Source organism: Columba livia, chromosome 1, assembly GCF_036013475.1.
Source record: "Columba livia isolate bColLiv1 breed racing homer chromosome 1, bColLiv1.pat.W.v2, whole genome shotgun sequence".
NCBI lineage: Eukaryota > Metazoa > Chordata > Aves > Columbiformes > Columbidae > Columba > Columba livia.
The window spans coordinates 4,524,084-4,544,813 of record NC_088602.1 but is presented as its reverse complement, the minus strand read 5'-3'; the positions used below and the strand labels follow the sequence as shown (position 1 = coordinate 4,544,813).

At 45.5% G+C, this 20,730-nt stretch overlaps 1 protein-coding gene across 2 annotated transcripts in view; it reads right to left on the bottom strand.

Annotated features, from left to right (window-relative positions):
* The window catches only part of MYO7A (myosin VIIA), a 113,181-nt gene that overhangs the window by 53,475 nt on the left and 38,976 nt on the right, over nt 1-20,730 (bottom strand). Inside the window, exons 3-13 of one of the 2 annotated variants that reach the window (XM_065075097.1) lie at nt 16,161-16,274; nt 15,035-15,187; nt 12,646-12,663; nt 9,711-9,895; nt 7,795-7,916; nt 5,776-5,918; nt 5,274-5,387; nt 3,379-3,532; nt 2,642-2,718; nt 1,759-1,878; nt 407-549 (exon numbers count right to left, since the gene is read on the bottom strand). In XM_065075097.1, the coding sequence (XP_064931169.1) occupies nt 407-549; nt 1,759-1,878; nt 2,642-2,718; nt 3,379-3,532; nt 5,274-5,387; nt 5,776-5,918; nt 7,795-7,916; nt 9,711-9,895; nt 12,646-12,663; nt 15,035-15,187; nt 16,161-16,274 (1,343 nt within the window). The remainder of the gene's footprint in view (nt 1-406; nt 550-1,758; nt 1,879-2,641; nt 2,719-3,378; nt 3,533-5,273; nt 5,388-5,775; nt 5,919-7,794; nt 7,917-9,710; nt 9,896-12,645; nt 12,664-15,034; nt 15,188-16,160; nt 16,275-20,730) is intronic. The other variant, XM_065075155.1, reaches the window with a different exon arrangement.

Here is a 20,730-nt window from a genome sequence, read left to right as displayed (position 1 = left end):
ATCCAACATGCTCTATTTTTCACTGTCTTTCTCCATGATTGAAGCAGTACTCTCAGACCTCATCAACCACTCAGTAAGGTTGCTGCTGGATGAGAATTTCCTTATAGGTTCAGATAATCAGTTTTTCTTCCCCAAAAGTGTTAAAGACATCATATGTGTGTAGCCTAAACCACTTAGTTGGAGGTTATCTGCTGTGGCTACTATGTGGCAAATACTTGAAAAACTAAAGTAAATGTGTTGTCTGTTGCAACATAAAAGCAATTAATTCTGATAATCTCTTATACAGAAAAAGGTTTTGTCCAGTCCAGTCCTGCTCATCTCAGGAGAGGTGAAAGGTCTGCAAGACCTTGATCTTGGGGTGGTGAAGGAGGGTTAAGACCTGGTTCTCCTTTTGCAGGCTCCATACCTGTTCACAGTGAAGTTCTCAAAGCCAAAGATGTCAAGGAGGCCGATGGATCTCCTGACACTTTTGAGTTCCTGGGAAGGAGGTCTATAAATTGCAGCGTTGATCTTCTCCACGATCCACACGAAAAGCCGCCCATAAATTCCCTGCAACATCCCAAAGATGGAGCTCACTGAGACAAGTTAGCAGTTCAGCCTGCTGGTCTGCAGCACCATTCAGAGGGCATAGGCTCCCCTAAAGCATGATGAGCAGTTGGATGGTCCCTGAGGACACGCTCACCAACATTCATGCCAGACTCTTGGCATGGTTTAAATCTTCAAGACCCATTATGCAAATGAAGGAAAACGGACCTGAAAGCCTAAATAAGACAACTGAAATCAAAATCCTTAAATTTTGTATCTATGGGCTTGCTCTACAGCCAGAGAGTCCTTTCCTTGTTTTCTAAACATCTGTCTTTACAGACCAGCAGAGCCACATTGCACTGCTAGAAAAGCCAAGGACATCTCACCTGGACAAGGAGCTGACTCAAATATTGCAGCAATGGCCGAACAGTTTGCTGATCGAATGAAGGAGCTATTTCTGTTTCAGTAACTCCAGAACTGCATATTTTACAATGTTATTTATTTCTTTTGTATGAGCCATGGCAGTACCACCAGGAGGGGGAGCCTAATCCAAAGGCCCACCACCACTGTCTGGATTTGCAAACTAGTTAGGTGTTGAACCAGCTAGCTTGACCAACCAGTTCCCTACAATAAGTGAAGGTACCAAGTTGGCCAAAGCATGCCACCAATACTTGTTTTGCAACATGCATGGGGCTGTAAACAGCACAGCAATGGTGCACACCCACTTCATCAACCTTCATCACCCAAAGCCTCACGTGATGCTCTCTCTTAGTGCTCTGGTGACTGCTGAACTGCACTATCCCTAATCCTGGGATGTTCAGCTTTATTTACTGCTGCAGACAAGCCCAAATCTTGAAATTCGGGTGTGGGCATTACAGGTGTTGATAGAGTTGCTCTGATTTATAGCAGCTGAGTACCTAACCCTGAGGCTCAGGCTGGGATGTTTTCCTGAAGTTGAGGTGAAGTCATTTCAGAATGCTGGCCCCTTTAACAGGTTACCTTTGAGTATAGACAGTCTCAAATCCAGACCGCAAATTTCCTGAAGACTAGGCTACCTAGACTCTTTCCATCTCAACTCTTTGTGCATCCCTCTAAGAACATAAGTTTCAAGGCCATCTGCTGATCTGAGCTCGCATGAGCACCAAGTGAGACACTTTTCCTGTACGTTGGATGCTCCAGTCTCAAAACTAGCAGATTTCTTCAGCTTAGCAACAAGACCAGAAAGGAATTTACCTTTACAAAAGCGTCCCTCACATCCAGTGCTTGTTCCATGCTGAGAGGAGTGGATACGGTCTCACCCCTGGTGATTATAGTCCGGCTGGTGAGGCAGTTCATCACGTCCTGAGGGTCGACCTGGCAAAGATACCACCAAACACAGCTGTTGGCTCTACAGCACGAGTAGTCCTTGCAATGCCCTGGGCTGCTGGCCTGAATGTGCATGGCCAGAGAGGAACTGCATAGCCCCCATGGCTGGAGGTAAATGATCCGACTTTTCTTAGCTGTACAGGGCAAATAGCTCAAATGATGTCACAGGCATTCTCAGAAAGTAATTAATACTTTTATACAGTGTTTTACCGTGTAAAGTGTTCCTGTGACTTAATGAGAAATGTTAATGAGGAGAGGAGACAGAAGATGAAAAAGCAAAGCCTGCAAAGCTGTATCCTACCAGCGTGAATGTTTCTTTGCATCCCTTTGGCCCCTTTTCACACTTCTGAGATCAACCCAGGGAAATGTCCACCCCCTAAAGTACATGAAAACAGCCCACAGACAGCAGTGGATCACACCCTGGGACCAGCAGCACCTATGGAGATGAGATGACGTCCCTGAGGAAGCCATGTTTTCTGCTGGGGAGGCCACTGGAGAACGCTCCAGCCACCTCATGGATGGTTTGGGTGAGGATCATCTCACCTCACTTCAGTATAGATGACATCTCTGCCTTGGCTACTGTAATGAACTCCCTTTATATCAATGAGGGAAACACTCTCTTTTAGGGACTGAGCTCTTTTGGATGTCCTTTTTAGGACGACATGCCACCAAAGCATCCATGGCTTTGCCACAACACTGGGAATATGGGAACAAGCCAAAAAGGGGACAGCAGCCCCGCAGAGCCACTGACCTCCAGCAATGATGCTGCAGTGATTAGTGACGCCGACTGAACAACCTCACAGGCATCCAGGTTGTCATAGGTCCGAGCTGGGGGAAGAAAGGCAGAGGGAAACTCATCAGCAAGGGACACAGCTCTGCAGAAGTTGGATGGGGTGATGGAAAGGGTCTTTCTGCTCTCTCTTGGTGTGATGTCCAGGCAAAATCTGGCCATCAGAAGGGAGAGAAAAGTTCATGTGGCTGCTGGAGTCCTGCTGATGTTTGCAAAGGACCTGTATTCTGCTCTGCCAGCCACCCTAAATGACTGATGGGGTAAATACATTTCTGGCATGCAAGTGCTTTAGGTTTCTGTCTTCCAAAGAGGTTTTTTAAATCACCGTGTCATTTCTGACAGCAGGGCAGTTTGATGCCTTTACAAAGGCATTTCTAATCACACAAGCACTTGCCAAATACTCCATTAGTCTCTCGTTGCAAAACCTGAGCCTATTGAATGGTCGGTTGCCATACTCAACGTGCCTAAATTCAGGAAAGGCGGATGTCACAGAGCATACTGGAGTCTGGCAGCCCTGCAGAGTGACTTATTCCTCCTTTCTTGTCCTTACACACCACAATAAACACCTGGGTCCCTGGCACAGCACCATGGCAGGTGGTCTGGATACAGCTCTCTGTCCCTAAGCTTGGCTCCCTCCTACCATGCAGAATAAGGAGTAGAGATGTGCTGGACCATATCCCTGCGTTTTGTCATTGTACCTTCGTACTGCAGGTTCCCCATGTGCAGGATGGCAGCCAGCAGCTTGGAGATCTCCCAGTTCTCCGTGTCAGTGAACATAAGGACCTTCATCGCGGAGCGGATGTTGGCGTACTCCTTGCTGTCATCTCTGCCATCGCAGGTGGTGCAGTTACCCTGGGGAGGAAAAGAGGTAGCAGAGAATTCACAGATTCACAGATTCAGAGATTTTTAAGGCCAGATGGGGCCATTAGTATCATCTAGTCTGACCTTTCATATAACAAAGGCCATACAATCGTATCCAGTCAAATTTGCATTCAGCTGAATAATTTGTGGTGAAATCAAGTTATGTTTATTGAACTTCCAACATTGATTCAAATTTTTCATAAAAGGACACTGAAATAGTTTCGAAAGTGACTTGAACTACATTTTCCCACACTTCAACCCATGTATTGCTCTATTTCTGTTTAGATTTTTTCTAACTTCTAAACACTGATTTTTGACACGGCTTTTACACACAAGACTTCAGAGTCCGAGACTATCTCAGGGACTCTCAGGCCAAAATCGAGTCACATCCTGGGCTCCTTCAAAAGATTAATTGGCAGTTAATTATTTGTTTTCTGCACTTTTACCACTCCTCCTCTGCACCATGATTTCTGAAATACAGATACTATAACTGGGAAAAGATTCAACTGATGTTATGAATGATGCAACAAACAGAAAACAGTGTCTTCATCTCATCTCCTTCATAGACAGGAACAAATGGAGCAGCTGCTCAGCAAAGAGCATCTGTGTGTAACCCTAAGCTATCCAGGCTTCCCCCTAAATCAGCAGTTGTTTTTTTAAGGGATGAATAAGCCAAAGATGACATTGAACCTGTGGATCTGGTTCTGTCCTTTGGTGTACATTGATTCGGTGCTCAGCCTTGTGACCTGCACTTACCCTGCTGTCACCAGCTATCCCGTGTCTGGCTGATGTCAGAGCAGGAGAAAAAGCTCCCTGAGGTGGGGATACAGAGCAAGAAAGAAGTATACTGGAGTCTCCCACTGGTCCAGCTAGAAAGCTTGGTCCCAGCCTTGCTGCTGATGGGCCAACCTTAATTAAACCTGCTTCTACCCCCTCCTCTGCATTGCAACATTGAAGGCTCAATAAGGTCTTGCAGTCTTTTCATACTTAAAAGGGGCCTGTAAGAAAGCTGGGGACAGACTTTTAGCAGGGCCTGTTGCGATAGGACAAGAGGTGATGGTTTAAACTAAAAGAGGGGAGATTCAGGCTGGATATGAGGAAGAAATTGATTACACTGAGGGTGGTGAGAGCCTGTCCCAGGTTGGCCAGAGAGGTATTGGATGCCCTGTCCCTGGAGACATCCCAGGCCAGGCTGGACGGGGCTCTGAGCAACCTGAGCTGGTGTAGATGTCCCTGCTCATGGCAGGGGTTGGAGTGGATGAGCTTTGAAGGTCCCTTCCAACCCAACCTATTCTGTGATTCTATGATATAGGGAGTAGGGCTGGAGATTTCTGGCTCTGTCAGACTTGTGAAGCAGAGACAGCCCAGCAGCGTATGCTGCTTAAAATGCACCATTCAACCATGCACTCCTCCCTGTCCGTCGCTGCTGCCAGAGCATCAGGTTGTATCTGACACCCTGGTTATTTCCAGACACATGGTGTGAGCTCCAAACATCAAAACCAGAGGAAGAGTGGAAATAACCTGGCCTACACACAGGGGTTTGGGTTTGCACTAAGACTGTGAGTCTTGCACTGATGGGACAAAGTCCCACAAAGCCCGTGGCTGAGACTCAGAAGGTGACAACCAGCAAAGCAGCTCTTGGGCTGCGGAGAAAGCACCTCTCACTCATCTCTCCCTTGCTAATATGCTTTCACCACATCACCTCCCCAAAATTCTGCTTCACTGTCCTCACCATTGCAAGGTAGTTGTAGTCTGTGGCTTTCCCAAGACCCAGCTTCTTCTTCTGCTCCAGTGTCATTCCTCTCAACATGCAGTAAAACACGTGGTAATTCCTCTCATCCTGAGCCTGAAGTAAAAGAACAAATGTCAGCTCTGTGAGGAGAACAGCATTGCAAAGCTTCATAGAGTCATAGAGTGTCCTGAGTTGGAAGGGACCCACAAGGATCATCGAGTCCAACTCCTGTCCCTGCACAGGACAACCCCACAGTTCACACCGTGTGTCTGAGGATGTTGTCCAGTCTCTTCTTGAACACTGTCAGGCTTGGGGCCGTGACACCTCCCTGGGAAACCTGTTCCAGTGTCCAGCACCCTCTGGGTGAAGAACCTTTTCCTCATGTCCAACCTGAACCTCCCCTGGCACATCTTCCTGCCATTCCCTCAGGTTCTGTCATTGGTCACCAGAGAGAAGGTTGACTGACCAAGTGCTCCCACACCTTGCAAGTATATCACCTTACCTGCCTGCAGACCCGGGACTTCTCCAGCAGGTACTGCTCAATCTTAGCCCCCTCGATGGCTCCCCTTTTGTTGAAGTGGATGTCGATGTACTTCCCAAACCGGCTGGAGTTGTCATTACGGATGGTCTTTGCGTTCCCGAAAGCTGCGGGGAAGAATTGCAAGCAGGTCAGGGGGGATCTGACGCAGGGACAATTGTGGCTCTGATGTCATGGTCAGAAATAAATAACCAGAGTGAGTGAGGCTGAGAGGGTAAAAAGCAGCCCCAAGACCTTTCCCTTAAGTTTGTCTGGCTCAATTTCATCTCAGCATGGGGAAACAGAACATACCACAAATGACTGTCATTGGAAATACAGAGAGGAGAAGAGAAGGACGCATGGGAATGGGGTGACCTTATCCAGGAAAAAGGGCCAGGACAGCAGGATTTTGGCAGCAGATGGTGAAATATAATACAAGAGGGCTGAGGAAGGCTGGCAGGAGGATGCTGTAGTGTGCACGGTGACGCTGAGCGGGAAATGACAGAGCTGCTGGTGAGCGATTTGGTGACTGAGAGGGAAAAGAAAGAGCTCGTCCTTTGGGGAAATACAGAGGGATTAAGCCAAATTGCAGCAGGAGACTTCTCCCTGCAAACAGACTGTGCAGAGAAAGTTACCCACATCCACCCTCTGTGTGGGTGCAGATGGCTGGCATGAGCACCCTGGCCAGGATGCTCTGGAATTTATGCTCCAGGATTGCTGGTGGGTGATGGAGATGCATTTGAAACACAGAACCTCTCTTCCATGCACTTCTAGCAGTGATGAATTACATGTTTTTTGCTCAAAAAACACGCACCATGATGGTTTACAATGCTGGTGGTAGGGCAACCCTGCTGTGCCTTGAGACCCTCATTGCATCTTCGTGCCACAGCTGAAGGAAGTTCTGGCAGACCACAGATAAAGAAAGCTCAGCCAGGGACTTTCTTCTCATCTCTGCTGACATTATGCATGGAAAGCAGTCAGGAAATTCACATTTCTGTTAATTCCTAGGGGGTTGTTTACCAAGCAAACCACTGCTCGCTATCAGTAGTAGGAGGGGTAAAAATAATGTTATTCTTTAAGGAAAATGCTATTTTTTTGCATAAGTATAAAAGCTACATCTGGCATCACATTGGGGCCAGAGGGTCAGATCAGCTATTTAATTTACAGACATCACATTAAAACAACGGGTCTGATCACAGTAACTGCTTGCCGATGAACCTATTAGGGCCACAAATTCTCATTATCTGGTTCTTCCTTGAACTGCCTTTGTTTCTTATTCTGCATTCTGCTGCCATTTGCTGAGCTTGGAAGGAGAAGGTGTGGTTTGCTATTGTGTGTTGCCAGCACAAGGTGTTTAGTCTGGGAAGCTCTGAACAAATTAATCTCGTGTTCTGAACCAGAAAAGAATAGGAATAGGATTTTTGCAGCTATGGTCAAATAAAACAAAAAGAATAGTTAATTGAATGGAGCATTCACAGGATGTTGCTGCTCTACATTCAGTTATAACTCCAGCACAGGAAGAGGTAGTGAGATTTTATTCAAAAGAGCTTTGTGTATTTGATGATCAGCATTTTTTAAATCTCAGGCTACAAAGAGAATTAGGTAAAATTCAGGCTTCTGTTTTGAGATTTTTTTGGGAAAAAGGTACTGATTTAAGTGGGAAAACAACATTTTTTAATTTTAAGTGAATGAAACAGTTGAAAGACTTTTCAGGTCAGCAGAAACCTGTCGTTTTCAGCAATAACTGTCAAAAATACTAATGGAAAATTTCAGAGTCCAAACCAGAGAATATTTGTCTTGTGAAAAATAAATTCACTTGGAAATAAACAGAATATGCTGTTTAAAAAATGTTTACTACATTGCTTTTGCTATTTTAAAAAAATTCTCGCTTTTTGAGACTCAAAATTCAACCCAGTGACTTACATTTGGGCATATTTTGTGTTTCCTGAACCCGGTATTTTTTTTGCCAGCAAAAAAAGATGCCTCCGCCATCTGAGGCCTCACCTTCTAAGATGGGATTTGCCTCCAGGACCTGCTGCTCGATCCAGGAGTGCTGACCACTGATGGCTGCCAGGAACTGCAGGATCAGTTTTGTGCTTTCTGTCTTCCCTGCTCCAGATTCACCGCTGCAAAAACAACAGGAATCAAGGTCAGTGAAAGCTTTGCTGCACCCCTGCCAATGTCCCCTCTCTTTCTTCAAGGAACTGATGCCTCTCAGCCTTATGTCAGCATAAGTAGGATGAGGCCACTACGGATGGGTTTCTAGCATCCCATGGACTGGAGAAATGGTAGGACACAGTATGGACAGCTTCCAGTCAAGATCCAGATTTGCTTTACAGTCCATTTGGCCCAAATGGTTTGGTTGGGTTTGGGTCCCTCCAGTAGACACCATCATTCAAGAAGGTCATGAAGCACTTTCAGACAGTGCTTTTACAGGTATGACCACCAGACCATGAGCCTGTGGTTCAAGGGCTGGCTGGTCCTGTGGAGCAGCTTCGTCATCAGTCTTGAGCTGACAAAATGCACTAGAAGGCAGACTGTGAAATACCAACTTTTAGAGACAGGCAGTTTCACAGGCCCACATGTCCAGATAGGGGGCAGATAGGAGTGGAGAAGATGGCAGGGCAAGGTGCAAGAGCTAGTCCTCAAAGCTTTATCTCTACTGAAAGATAACTTCCATTATCTTGTGATCATAGAATCATAGAATAGTTTGGATTGGAAGGGACCTGCAAGCTCATCCAGTGCCACCCCTGCCATGAGCAGGGACATCTTCACCAGCTCAGGTTGCTCAGAGCCCCGTCCAGCCTGGCCTGGGATGTCTCCAGGGATGGTCCATCCACCGCCTCTCTGGCCAGCCTGGGACACCCTCAGTGTAAACAATTTCTTCCCCATGTCTGGCCTGAATCTCTCCTCCTTTATTTTAAAACCATCACCCCTTGTCCTGTCACAACAGGCCCTGATGAAAAGTCTGTCCCCATCTTTCTTATTGGCCCCTTTTAAGTACAGAAAGGCCACAATAAGCTCTCCCCGGGGCCTTCTATTCTCCAGCCTGAACACTCCAACTCTCTCAGCCTGTTCTGATGGTACAAGAGGAAGGACTGGACAGAAATCCCTTGGTATGAGTCTATGGCACATCTGTTATATGGCGGAGCCAAAGTAGGTGATTGAAATGGACCTTCCTGGTGTTTAGTAACCAGCCTTGGCCTGAATTGCTTCATTCCTGGCCTCGGCTCTCCTCTGGGCCCTATATGATGCTTTTTTAGCCCTGCAAAATAATCATTACTGCATGGCCTTTTCAGTCCCACATGTCTCAAACACTATGCACAGGGTGCTCCAGAATTATGATTTTATGAAACAAAACTTAGGGTAGACATGCCTTGGAGGAATGTGGTTTCCTGAAAGCACAAAGATGGTTTGAAGGTTCAAAATAGGGCTGAGGGAAGAAAATTTGGTTCATGCCACCTTTTGGGACACAGACACTGAACTATCACCAAAACTGTGACCAGACATTTGTTGGTGCCCAAGGTTGACCAGTCCAGAGCAGAGCCATACAGGGAGACACCAGTGTGAACAACCACAAATCCCGTGCTCGAGCTTGTCCAAGGCCCTTCCTTGTACAAAATGTATAGATTGCTGCATCTGTGATGTCTGTAGGAGGACTAAGTTTAAATTTAAAAAGGAAGGTTAAGGATGAATATGAGATCTATTGAGTTGTAGGGTAAGTACCAAAAAGATCAATAAAGTGTCTTTACTAGGAACAGTGACTGCAAGCAGAGACCACTTCTACGTTGGGAATATGTGGATGGAAGATCTAACAGGTCTTCCAGATTTCTGATTCTGTTTGATAAGCTGTTCCCTGTCAACCACGTTGCACATGCTCAGCATCCGTTTTGAGGATATTTACAAATTCACCGACTCACCTTATGATACAGCACTGGTCCTTGTTGTTGCGCTGCATGTTGAAGTAGCAGTTGTCAGCAATTGCGAAGATGTGTGGTGGCATCTCACCAATCTTTTTGTTGGTGTACAGGCGTATCTGCTCAGGTGAGTAGATGGGTAGCAGCTGGTAGGGGTTTACTGCCACCAGAATTGAACCAGTGTATGTCTGGAGGAGAAACACATGAAGGTTTATGTGAACAGTGAGATGTGGCTGAGAGGTTTTGGCAGCTTGGATGGAACGCAGAGGACAGAAAAATCAAGGCTTTTCAAAAGCTGGATGAAAGATGATGTTCAAGTAAAAGATGCTTGCAGGGTGGAGCCTGGAGCAAAACTAGAACGTAAGTCTCAAACTGTCTAAATCAGTTCATACTCAGCCTTGCTCTTGCACACCATGGATTCAAGCCTTAATTCATATTTCGAGTGCTCCTTGGTTAAGCTTCAGGGTTTCAAGTGAAGCTCATATTTGCAAAAATATCACCAGAGCCAGCACATATCCATACATATCTATTGCATTGGACAAATTACGAGAAACAACTGAAGAAAGGGACCTGGAGGCCATTGCCCTATCTCAAAGCAGGACCAGCTGGATCCAAACTATTCCTGACAGATATCAGTCTAACCTGTTTTTAAAAATCCACAACAGTCCTGCTAAGCCTGTCTACACAGTATGTTATCCTCTACCATTTTTGTCTAACCAAGCCTCTCCATGCTGCCATTTAAACCTTGTCCTGTGCACATGAATATGGCCCACAAAGTCCTGACATAACCCTTCTCAGATATTTCTGAGTAATTTTTGAAAATGGCTTTTTGTCCATCCCATGTGCTCTGTGGCACTTGAATAAGTAAAGCTGTCCTGGATCTTGGGCTGCAAAACCCTTTGTGATGTTCTGCTCTTTCATTTCTGCCCTTCCAGGAGCTGTTTCTCTCAAACCTCTTACCAAAGGACTCATGACCTTTGTCATCCTGCTCAGGTGCAGCTCTGAGGTTCAGAGGCTTGGTCACATCCCAAGTTCAAGGCAGAGAATAAGGATCTCCTTCCCTTAGTTCTAAAAGTTAGTGTCTAGGGCAAGTGAGTCAATGAGGCTCCATCTCGGGCTAACCAAGGGACATGAGATGAACGCTACTTTCATACCATAACCTCAAAGGAGCCAAGTCACCTTCTCTAGGTTAACTTTTGGAAAATAAAGTTACAAGAGGAAGAGGAGTGGACAGAGAGACTTCTAGGTACAAGCCCCAGGTTGAGTTTCTCCCATCAAGCCCAGTATCCCTCAGTCATGATGGAAAGGTCTTGAGTGCAGTGAGATGATAATTTGTTTGTCACCATCTACACAATGCTTCCCAGCAGCTCAGGCTTCCTCAATGGCAGCCAGTAGGTGGCAATTGTGTCCTATAGAAGGGATGCTGAAAGCCCTTAGGGACTCATCACTTTTCAGCCTCATGGCCAACACCCGAGAGCAACTTTTTGGTCAGTCCCAGGTGAGGTTTGAATTTACTGTGGTAACTGAGAAAGGATATGATAGTCTTCCCTGTAATACAGTGTTACGTGCCAGTAAAGGAAAAAGGCTCTTTAAGCCCAAAAACAAAGTCGTCACAAAGCCAAAGGGCAGAAATTGGCTGTGAAATCGTGTAGACTGGATGTTGGAAGGAGAAGGCATTGAAATAAGGCAGCAGAGAAGTGCCAAACTAGCTTTCCACAGGGACAGAGCAGGTAAGTCTAGTGCTTAGAGAAGGAGTGAGCTCAGTTTCTGAATGGGATCATGCCTCCAAGATCCCAAATGAACCCCAAGACTCCTGGGGTGAGATACTTGGAAGACTGTTTTCTTCTTCATAGTTTACTACAAGGTTGATTTTAGGGACATTTCTAATCTTCTTTGACCCTCTTTTCAAAAAAAACTGACTCTTGGCAAAAGTCTCTGAAATCCCTCCATTTCAGTCACACTGATGTGCCCCAAATGCAGCCAGTGAGACTTTCAAAGGAGTTAACCATTACTTGCAAGAATGCTTTCTGGGTGCTCTCACTGACCCTTCCCTCGTGATCCACAAAATACTTTATCAGCATGAACTCTGGTACTGTTGCTTGTACTTGTAGGCCATTCCTAGTTGATAAATACTCACAATTTGCCCAATTCTCACAGTTGGCGGAATGCAAAACTTTGTCCACTTTGCTGATGAGGGGACAAAGGGCACCTCCAAGGAAATACTATCTCTCTGGTTTCTACTGCTGGGTGAAGGAAAAGCCCTCCTGTCTTAGGAAAATGAAGCTTTACTGGTAGGCGCAGGCTCTGCCATAGCTGGCCACAGGAACCACATCTCAGAGCAAATTCATTACCGCCTGCATGACCTACATTTTAATTAGCCCCAAACAAATCCTTTCTGAGCCTGCTTCCCTCGCTACCCAGAACACCATGGCTGACTTCATCTGGAATTTTATGGGGTTAAAGCTCTACCAAACATTACTGTGTTTTGCCAATACGTAGAGAGCAGCAGCAAGCATTGGTTTCTTCTCCAGATAAGGAGATTTAACCTCACAAGTCCAAACTCTCCACCAAATGCTCTTGCTATTCAGCATAGTTTCTCTTAGTGCATGCAAACCAAGACAGGGGCAATGAGCCCTTGTTGAAGTTTTCCTCTTTTTGCTGCAGAAGATTCTTTACTTCGTGTTGAGGTTGTTGCTGAGAAGCACTTAAAGCATTAATCACATTCGCAGGTTGGGGACTTTCCAGCTCTGGGAAGGTATCACAAATTCACCATGAAGGTCTAGCTCTGCAGCAAAGGGGATGATGCTCTCAGTGCATTTGTGAAGCAGCAGCAATGGTTGTGCAAAATAAATGAGAACGGCACAATGGTGAACAGAAACAAGTGATCCGGTGGAAGACATGACAGCGATTGCAAATGACAGCTCCAAGTCATACTTACCCTCCCACCGCAGTTTGTCTTATGAGTAAAATGTGAGGGAGAAGAAAAAGGAAAATTATATTTTATTAGAGCAGAATTACACCCTCCACAAAGCTAAGGAGATGAGGAAACAAGGGGGACTGGAGTCCCATTGGAAATGACACCCTTTACTCAGCAGGCTCAGAAATCCTTTTAAGCAGTGAAGTCACACTGAGCTTCACTGTCTTTAAAAGAGAGAAAATCATATCCCAGAAAAAGACACCTCAGGAGACTGGGTATCCCATACCCCAGGGGTGCCAAACTCATTTTTGATGGGGGCCACATCAGCCTCACAGCTGCCTTCAAAGGGCCAAATGTAGTTTTAGGACTGTATAGAGGTAGGACCAGTTACATTTATACAGTCTTTAAATTACATCGGGCCTTTTGAAGGCAACTGCGAGGCTCATGTGGCCCCAGTGAAAATGGGTTTGACACCCCTGCCCTACCCACTAGGCATCCATACATGTACCTTGGCTTTGAAAAACTACCAATCAATATTTACCACATGCAACACAAATCTACTCCTTCTAGTGCCAGCACTCTTAAAAGATGAGATCTAAAGGTGGGTTTCTGAGCCCCCAACAACATGTGTAGGCAGGGGCTGTTCATGAGCCTCTCCATCAGGCTATGTGTCCTATCTAATTTTGAGTGTCATTCTAATTTTGAGATTGCACTAACTGCTGTGTTGTGCCCAGGATTGTGGGCTGACTCTCCAAAGCCATTAGTGGTGTGGAGCAATTAAGCTACCTAGAACCTCTGTGATGCAAATCTCTTTGTGAGATGTAGCCATCCCTACGCTATAGCTCTGTAGGACACATGGCACTGTCACCATCAGACCCAAAGAATGCATAGAGAAACCACACAGTTACTGAGTCACTTTGTAGAGTCATAGAATCATTTGATTGGAAGAGACCCTCAAGATCATCAACCATCAACCTAACACTGGCACTAAACCATGTCTCCAAGAACGCCATCTACAGGTCTTTTAAACACCTCCAGGAGTGGTGACTCCACCATTTAGTTGAAGATGTCCCTGCTTATTGTAGGGGGGTTGAACTAGATGACTTTTGAAGGTCCCTTCCAACCCAAACTATTCTATTATTCTACGATTTTATGATCTTCCAGAGTTGGGGCAAGGGGCTGTCAACTGTATGAACAGCTTGGGTAACAGAGTGGTGTGCCCTCTGTCACTGCCCAGCTCTAGCCCAAAACCATCTTTTATTAAATGCCCTGAACACCAAGCAGAACAAGCAGATTTGACAGATAAAATCCTGGATATGGTCTGCTAGCTGGTATTTTCTGGGAAGTTGGACTGTACCGCAGTTCCCTCTGGCCTGAAAATCTAGTAGTTGCTAGAGTCTTTTAAAAATTAGGTTCTCAGGTGGCTTTGAAAAGGCCTTCAAAGACACAGCAGGTAGCTACTTGAGTATCTGAAAACTGTAGGATTTAAAAGCAATAACAAATTTTCCATATTTGCATAGGATCTTTGAGGACACTAGCTAGTGGCAAATATATACACACACAGTCCTCACTTCTGGCCCAAGAACGTTCACCAGACTACACAGCATCTAACACACAGATAAAACCAGCACAGAGACTTGAGTCCTGACTCTTGTCCTGCTGGGAGGCGGCCTTCAAGATGCTGTTGCAGAAAAGAGTTGCCATTCTGGCTGGCTTTCTGTAGAAGCCTGATTATCTGAATGTCTGGTTGGATTAGCGAGGCTGCACTGGGTCCACTGGGCATGACGCGACTGAGCTGACCTAAGGAAGGACACTGCTGTCTTCAGACATCAACTGTCAGGATCCTGGGCAAGACAGAGCTTATAAGTCATAAACACAGATGAGGGAGATACTTTAAAGCTGTTCTGGGAGTTGCTTCCTTCACTGTTCCCAGTTATTTCATGCACGTACCTCATCCTCCTTCCTCCACCCCTTGAACCTCCATCAATTGTTGTCTTCACCCACTTGGGCTGAATGAGTTGGTGGTTCAGGGGAAGAAGGCAGAAGTGCCACATCCAGTATGCATCTACCAAAGGCTTTTGTTTTAGGATTACTACAACATGCAAACGGCCTGGGTTGAACTGCTCATTGTGTGTGCAGAATGTTAATGCATGTCCCCAAAACTTCTACAGGGGCTACACAAGGCGGTGACACAGACTTTGCTCATTACTTAAGACATGGGATTGTCCACTGGGGCATCCACAAACTCTTCAATGTCTCCTCTAAAATGCAGAATCCCTCCACCACTTGGGTCCAGGTGAAGGTAGAAACCCAGATGCCCAGCCCAATCAGGATTTCCCACATGTGGGTTCCCTAGTGCTAAGGACAGCGGGGATGCAGAGCAAGAGGTAGGGGTGGGGAGGACACTCACATAGATGAGGTGCTCCCGATAGCGGATCAGCAGGTTCCTGAGGATTCCCGCCTCGTTCAGGTCCCCTAGGCGGATCATGTCCTCTACTCCATGGATGGAGGTGGGGTGCATGGGTTTGATGTGGCTGGCATTCTGCGGGGAGATCCAGTGCTCCTGGGAAGAGAGCGAGGGCAGAGAAAGATGAACAAAATTAGATAACGCTGGAACGAGAGACAGAAACAGCCCAACCCAGACAGAAGGACCAGATGGAAGAACATACATGAGAGAGCATTGGCACACAGGCCACAGCTTCTATTATTGGACATGGCAGAGACTGATTTGAAATATTCCTAGCAGAAGAAAATATCTTTTGGTTTACTGAAGCAGTAAAAGACATGAGATGTCTTCCATCCTGGAAGAAGCATCATCCAGGGCAGCATGGACGTCCAGCACACGAGGGGTGCTTTTAACAAATAGCAGGTTTCTGCCACAAAATACTGTTGAGCAGAGAAAAGATGATTTAGAAGAGGAGAGAGAGATGCGCAGGGGTGGTAAAATCACACTTTTATTGTCAGAGTGTCATTTACACTGATCACTTCTGGAGGGCTTCAAAAGCCACTACAAATTGGACACAAGGACCCTGCTGAATGAAATCTCTTTCTGAAGGGAATTAGAGCATTCACAACTATCTCAGGTTGGAAAAAAAAAAAGTAAAGGACAGAGAACCTCCTCTGGTCATTCTCTGCTTGTGATATAGACATTCCTTCAAATCAGCCACCACTGCACAGAAGTAGGACAGAAGGACAACCAGTGTTTGGGCACATCCCATGTTGGTAAGTGGTCAGAAGGGACTGCATAACAGCAGAGGAACATCAGGCCGAGGTGGTTTTGCTCAAACTACTATCTACACGAGCTTGGGTGACCTCTGTTATCATTGTATTCAAGAAGCCTTTCAACTCTTCGCTCCCAGTACTGCCACAGAAGTGGGGACACAACATTTTCTTGTCCTTACAAATAGAACACTAAGGCACAGTTGATTCCCAAGGATATATGAAAAGCCTGTGACAAAGTCATCATGATCCCATGACCCCTGGCCTAACCAGGCCTATAGAGCTGAAGAAGGGTCAGCACAACCTTTGGTACATACATTGCCTTCATCATCCACAACCTGGATCTGTCCAGAGTCACACAGTTTAACCACCGCTCCAATGGGGACATCGAATTCCCGGCCGGTTTTGAGGTCCATCCACACATAATCCCCCTGGAACCAAAGAGAAGACAGTTACACCCAGAGCCTCAGAAGGTTCAGCATCCCCTGGGATACAAGATGTTGATGTTTTGGACCCAAATCATTGCTACAAATCAAATTACTTCTTTGTAAACCATGAACCAGCCCTTTTTCACAGATGCTCAGGAAACTCCCTGCAAGGTAACAGTAGCAGGAAATGTAGCAAATTGTGCATCCACTGCACTGTCTCTCCATTTCATGGACTCAGGAGTGGTTGTCCATCACAGACTTGCACATGTTTTCCTTGCAGATAACTGCTGTCAAACATAAATTCTCCTACCTTGGAGACTGGTGAAAAGGAGACAACTAAAGAAGTGTTAAGAACATACCAGAGAGGTGGATATATTTATATATATATACAAGTCTTCAGGAAGGCTCCCAGGTACAGCAATTTGTAGGTGGTCTCTTCACATTTAACACTCCACAGTGGATTTTTACCTACTGTGAGCATGCCCAGTTGCTTCCTGAAGCTGTGCTAAGCTTTAGCATCCATTATGCCAAACGAAGAGTTTAGCTAAAAGCTGTGGCCTTTTTCTTGTTTAAAATGTGTCACCTCTTCTGTTTCAGACCTCTTTGTCTTTGTTTTGGAAGGCACAGTAAACAGTTGACCCCTATCCACTCACTCCGTGTCACTGGTGATCCCACAGAGCTCTCGTCAGGCCTGCTGGGCAGGGACTATCTGCTCATTAACTCCGTGGATATTAAATTACTGGAATACAAAAAGGCTTTTAAAGAAGTTGTCTTCCTCAGTACAAAAGCAAATCGCCAAATAACCCAAAGCTAAACTCCCAAGTGGGACTCACACTCCTTGAAACAAGGCAGAATTAACTCCCACCCCTAATCTCAGTGTGAAGAGGTGATAAAAGTTGAAGCCACCTGGTTAAATTATTGTCAGGCGTATTTACATCGAGCAAGCAAATGTATATTTTCATCCATCTGAGTTTAATATTGTGAACTTGTAGCCCCACCTAATGTGACATTCCTGGGCCCACTTGTGCCTATTAAGCACAATGAAAATGCAAAATCTACCTTCTGAAGTCCTGAAAAAATACAGGGAGAAGGAAAAGTGAAAAACAGGGTGGATCACTTAGCTCATGCTCTGATATAACCCCTTTCCTGAGCATCTGCTGTTGACCATTTCTGTAGACAGTGTATTTACAGATTGGGTTTCACTCAGTGGGGTGGTGAACAACCTTCAGCTCCACTCTGGGCAGTGGGAACTGGAGACACCCAGCAATATCAAACATGACATGGTAAAACGTTCACTATCCAAGTCATCACCCACCAGGACTTCTGAGAGATAATAACCTGCGAGTGCCACCGGGATGTAAGGCAATACCCAGGGACCCACACATGGAGAAACACTACACACCAGCCCATGTGTGGTAGACTCCATCCTTGGCAACTCCTGCTAGGTTTCATCTGGGATATCAGCAAAGTCATCCTGCTTACATGGAGATGAGGATCCAGCCTTTAGTTTGGGTTTTCTGTTCCTCAGAGGGTTGTGTTACAGCACTGTTATAAGGATCTTTACAAATTTCATAAAAATATAATATTCAGATCCTTTGCTCCTTAACTGCCTTACCCTCACATCCCACAACTCAGTTAAAAAGAAAAAAAATAACAAAACAAAACACAAAGCTAATGTATGCAGCAAGTCATACACAGATACATTATAAATCCACTTATATTAATATTTATTTATTAGCTCCTTTGATCCAAGACTCTCAAAGCATTTCCGAGTGTTCAGCACTGTTATCCTCCTTGCATAGTTGGGCAAATTTATGCACAGGGTGGGTAACTTGATCAAGGTGCCAGCAAGAGAAGAGCCAGGTTGCTCAGTCCTTGCTCAGCAGAAAATCCTTCTGACACCTCAGCAGCTGCATAAAAATTGGTTTCAATCAAGAAAACAAGAATCATATTTCTTTTTTTTATCTCTAATTTTGAATAACTGTAAAAGCAGCGTGCTTCATATGTTCTGTTACCACACAGCTGAGATAAAAAGGCAGTTTGCTTTCCCCAAGGTAAATTGATACTCTGCTACCACTAAGAAAACGCCTGTGCTTTGCCTGCCTAATGCATAGAATGCTTGTCCCCTCAAAATGCTCTTTCTAAACACATTAAAGTGCTCTTCTTAATGCTGGTGATAAAAAAGCCCAAGTCTTATGGGATGGGCTAAGCTGGTAAGCTCAGAAAGGTTTGGGGGGTTCAAAAATAACATCACTTATTAAGACTGCTGACCTATTTCTTTCCCTGACTTTAATGAATTTGATATAAACCCCATGGAAGTCTGTTACACTCCTTCCGCTGATGCAATCACCTTCAGATCAGCCCCAAAAGCATCAAATATATTGGGGATTTCAGGGCAAATCGGGGTGATTCATGCATTTACCAGCTTGGGTGGACTGGCTTATCAGTTGCATAACCTGTTTCATGCCTGGACTGATGCAGTTTATTTTCCAACACACAAAACAGAGTGCTGGAGAAGTGAGAATGCCACCAGTCACTTTACAGCTTCAACATGGTCCAACTCTTCCTCCTCAATGCAGCTTCTGAGTGCAAGTGTCCTTCTGGGTCAGACCCTCAGGACCTCACCAGCTATGGGCAGTGACAACCAACCAGCAGCACAAAAGGAGGAAAGACCATGATGGGTGCACACACAGATCAACACAATTCGTGAAGAGGATCTTTAGGAAGAGCTTCTGAACAGAAGGAGCAAGAAGGTTGCACCATAGGGGAGCTGTGGTGCTTTGGGGGAAATGAAGACTCAGGAGGAGGTGAGAGAAACTGGCACAAGCAGTATGAGGATCCCAGTAAACAGTGAGATCAATTTCAAAGTAGTCTGAAAGTTTCTAGCCATGCTCAGAGCTTGGGACCCCCTATCTTACCGCTAAAATTGTCGTGGGCTTCAGGGCCTGATTGACGTTGCGTAGTAGTGTCCATTTGCCCTGGTCTCTCTCCTGATCTTCCACCACCTCAGGGCATGGCTGCACGAAAACAACTTTCTTCCTCTTCAGCATCTCCAAAATCCTGCAGTGGTCTTTGTCCCCCTCTCTGCTTTCTACATATGTTCCACCACGAATGCCAGAGTGCTGTGGCTGGTTGGCTTTAGACCTCCAGGGTGACCATGCCTGCTGCTTGCAGGACACCCCTGTGACCTGATTCACAAAGTGCCTCTTGGTAAAGGTCTTCTCCTAGCAGAAAAACTTCCACACTCTAACCATGGTCCTCCACTGGCCAGCTAGCATGCTTGCTCCATAAAACAGGTTCTGCAAGAGTCTCAAAACAAACTGAACTACTTTGCTTCTCTTCACTCAAATTCTTCCAGTCTCTCCAGTAAGGGTTGATACTTGGTTGGAGACCTGAAGGACACCGCAGCCCCTCGTTCTGGAAAAATGACTACTGGATTGACAGGAAAACTCTTCATTTCCCTGGGACTTCTTTCCGTTACCTTCCTTTCTTAATGAAATAACCGTCTGCCAGCTTGAGGACTTCCAGAACAGAACACACTAGAGTACTTATCAATCCACAAATGCAGTCAGTCCCCATGCAACACATGGCATTTAATTAACCTAATACCTTTACATACCAAATTAACCAAGGCACAGCGGGAACTCAAAACCAGAGGCCATCTGCATTTTCTTTAAACTGATCACCTTGAGTAGATCCATAGCAACTGAATTTTAAATAATTGAGTGGAAGGGTGTTCGGAGCAGCACAGCCTCTGTGTCTATAGGTGAGAGGAGCATCTGGGCTGTGGATGAAGATGTGCTGAATGTGAGGACCACGGAGATAATGAGGTCGCACTGACTTTGCACCTGGCTGCTCTACAGACCCACTTCTGCAATCTCTCCTCCTGTGCAGAGACGACTGTTCTTATAAGGACTAATCAGGGCTGCTGGCCCAATCAGAAGAGCACGAGAAATTTTACAGTCACCTCAGATTTACTTTTTCCTGTCCTACCTTACACACACTTGAGATTTCTCATTTTCATCTAGGAAAGGCTATTCTGCTCATTTAGAGAATTTAAGACTACTCTACCTGGCCTCCAGTCTCTTCCACGTAAATGCTGGGTCTAAATTGGTGCCATTTATACAGACCAGAGCAATGCATGACTAGATAATGATGCAGCTGCTAAGCTTCCCATACCATTCTCATCACTATTTTAATGCAAAACTCTACTGATGCCTTAATTCCGTGGGGTTTTGAATCCATTCATCCATGATGCAGACGATATATTCTTGGTAGAAAGTTATCTAGAGGAACAAAGGCTTTATAGGTCCCCTCGATGGGACACAGTCACCAAGGACAACCATAGATGATGAGTACATCAAATATTCCAAGCTACTTCTGCTCATCAGTGAACAGCAGTGAGAATAGCGAGGCAATCCTTCCCTAAGGGGCCGATAATGGATTAATAACTTGATAG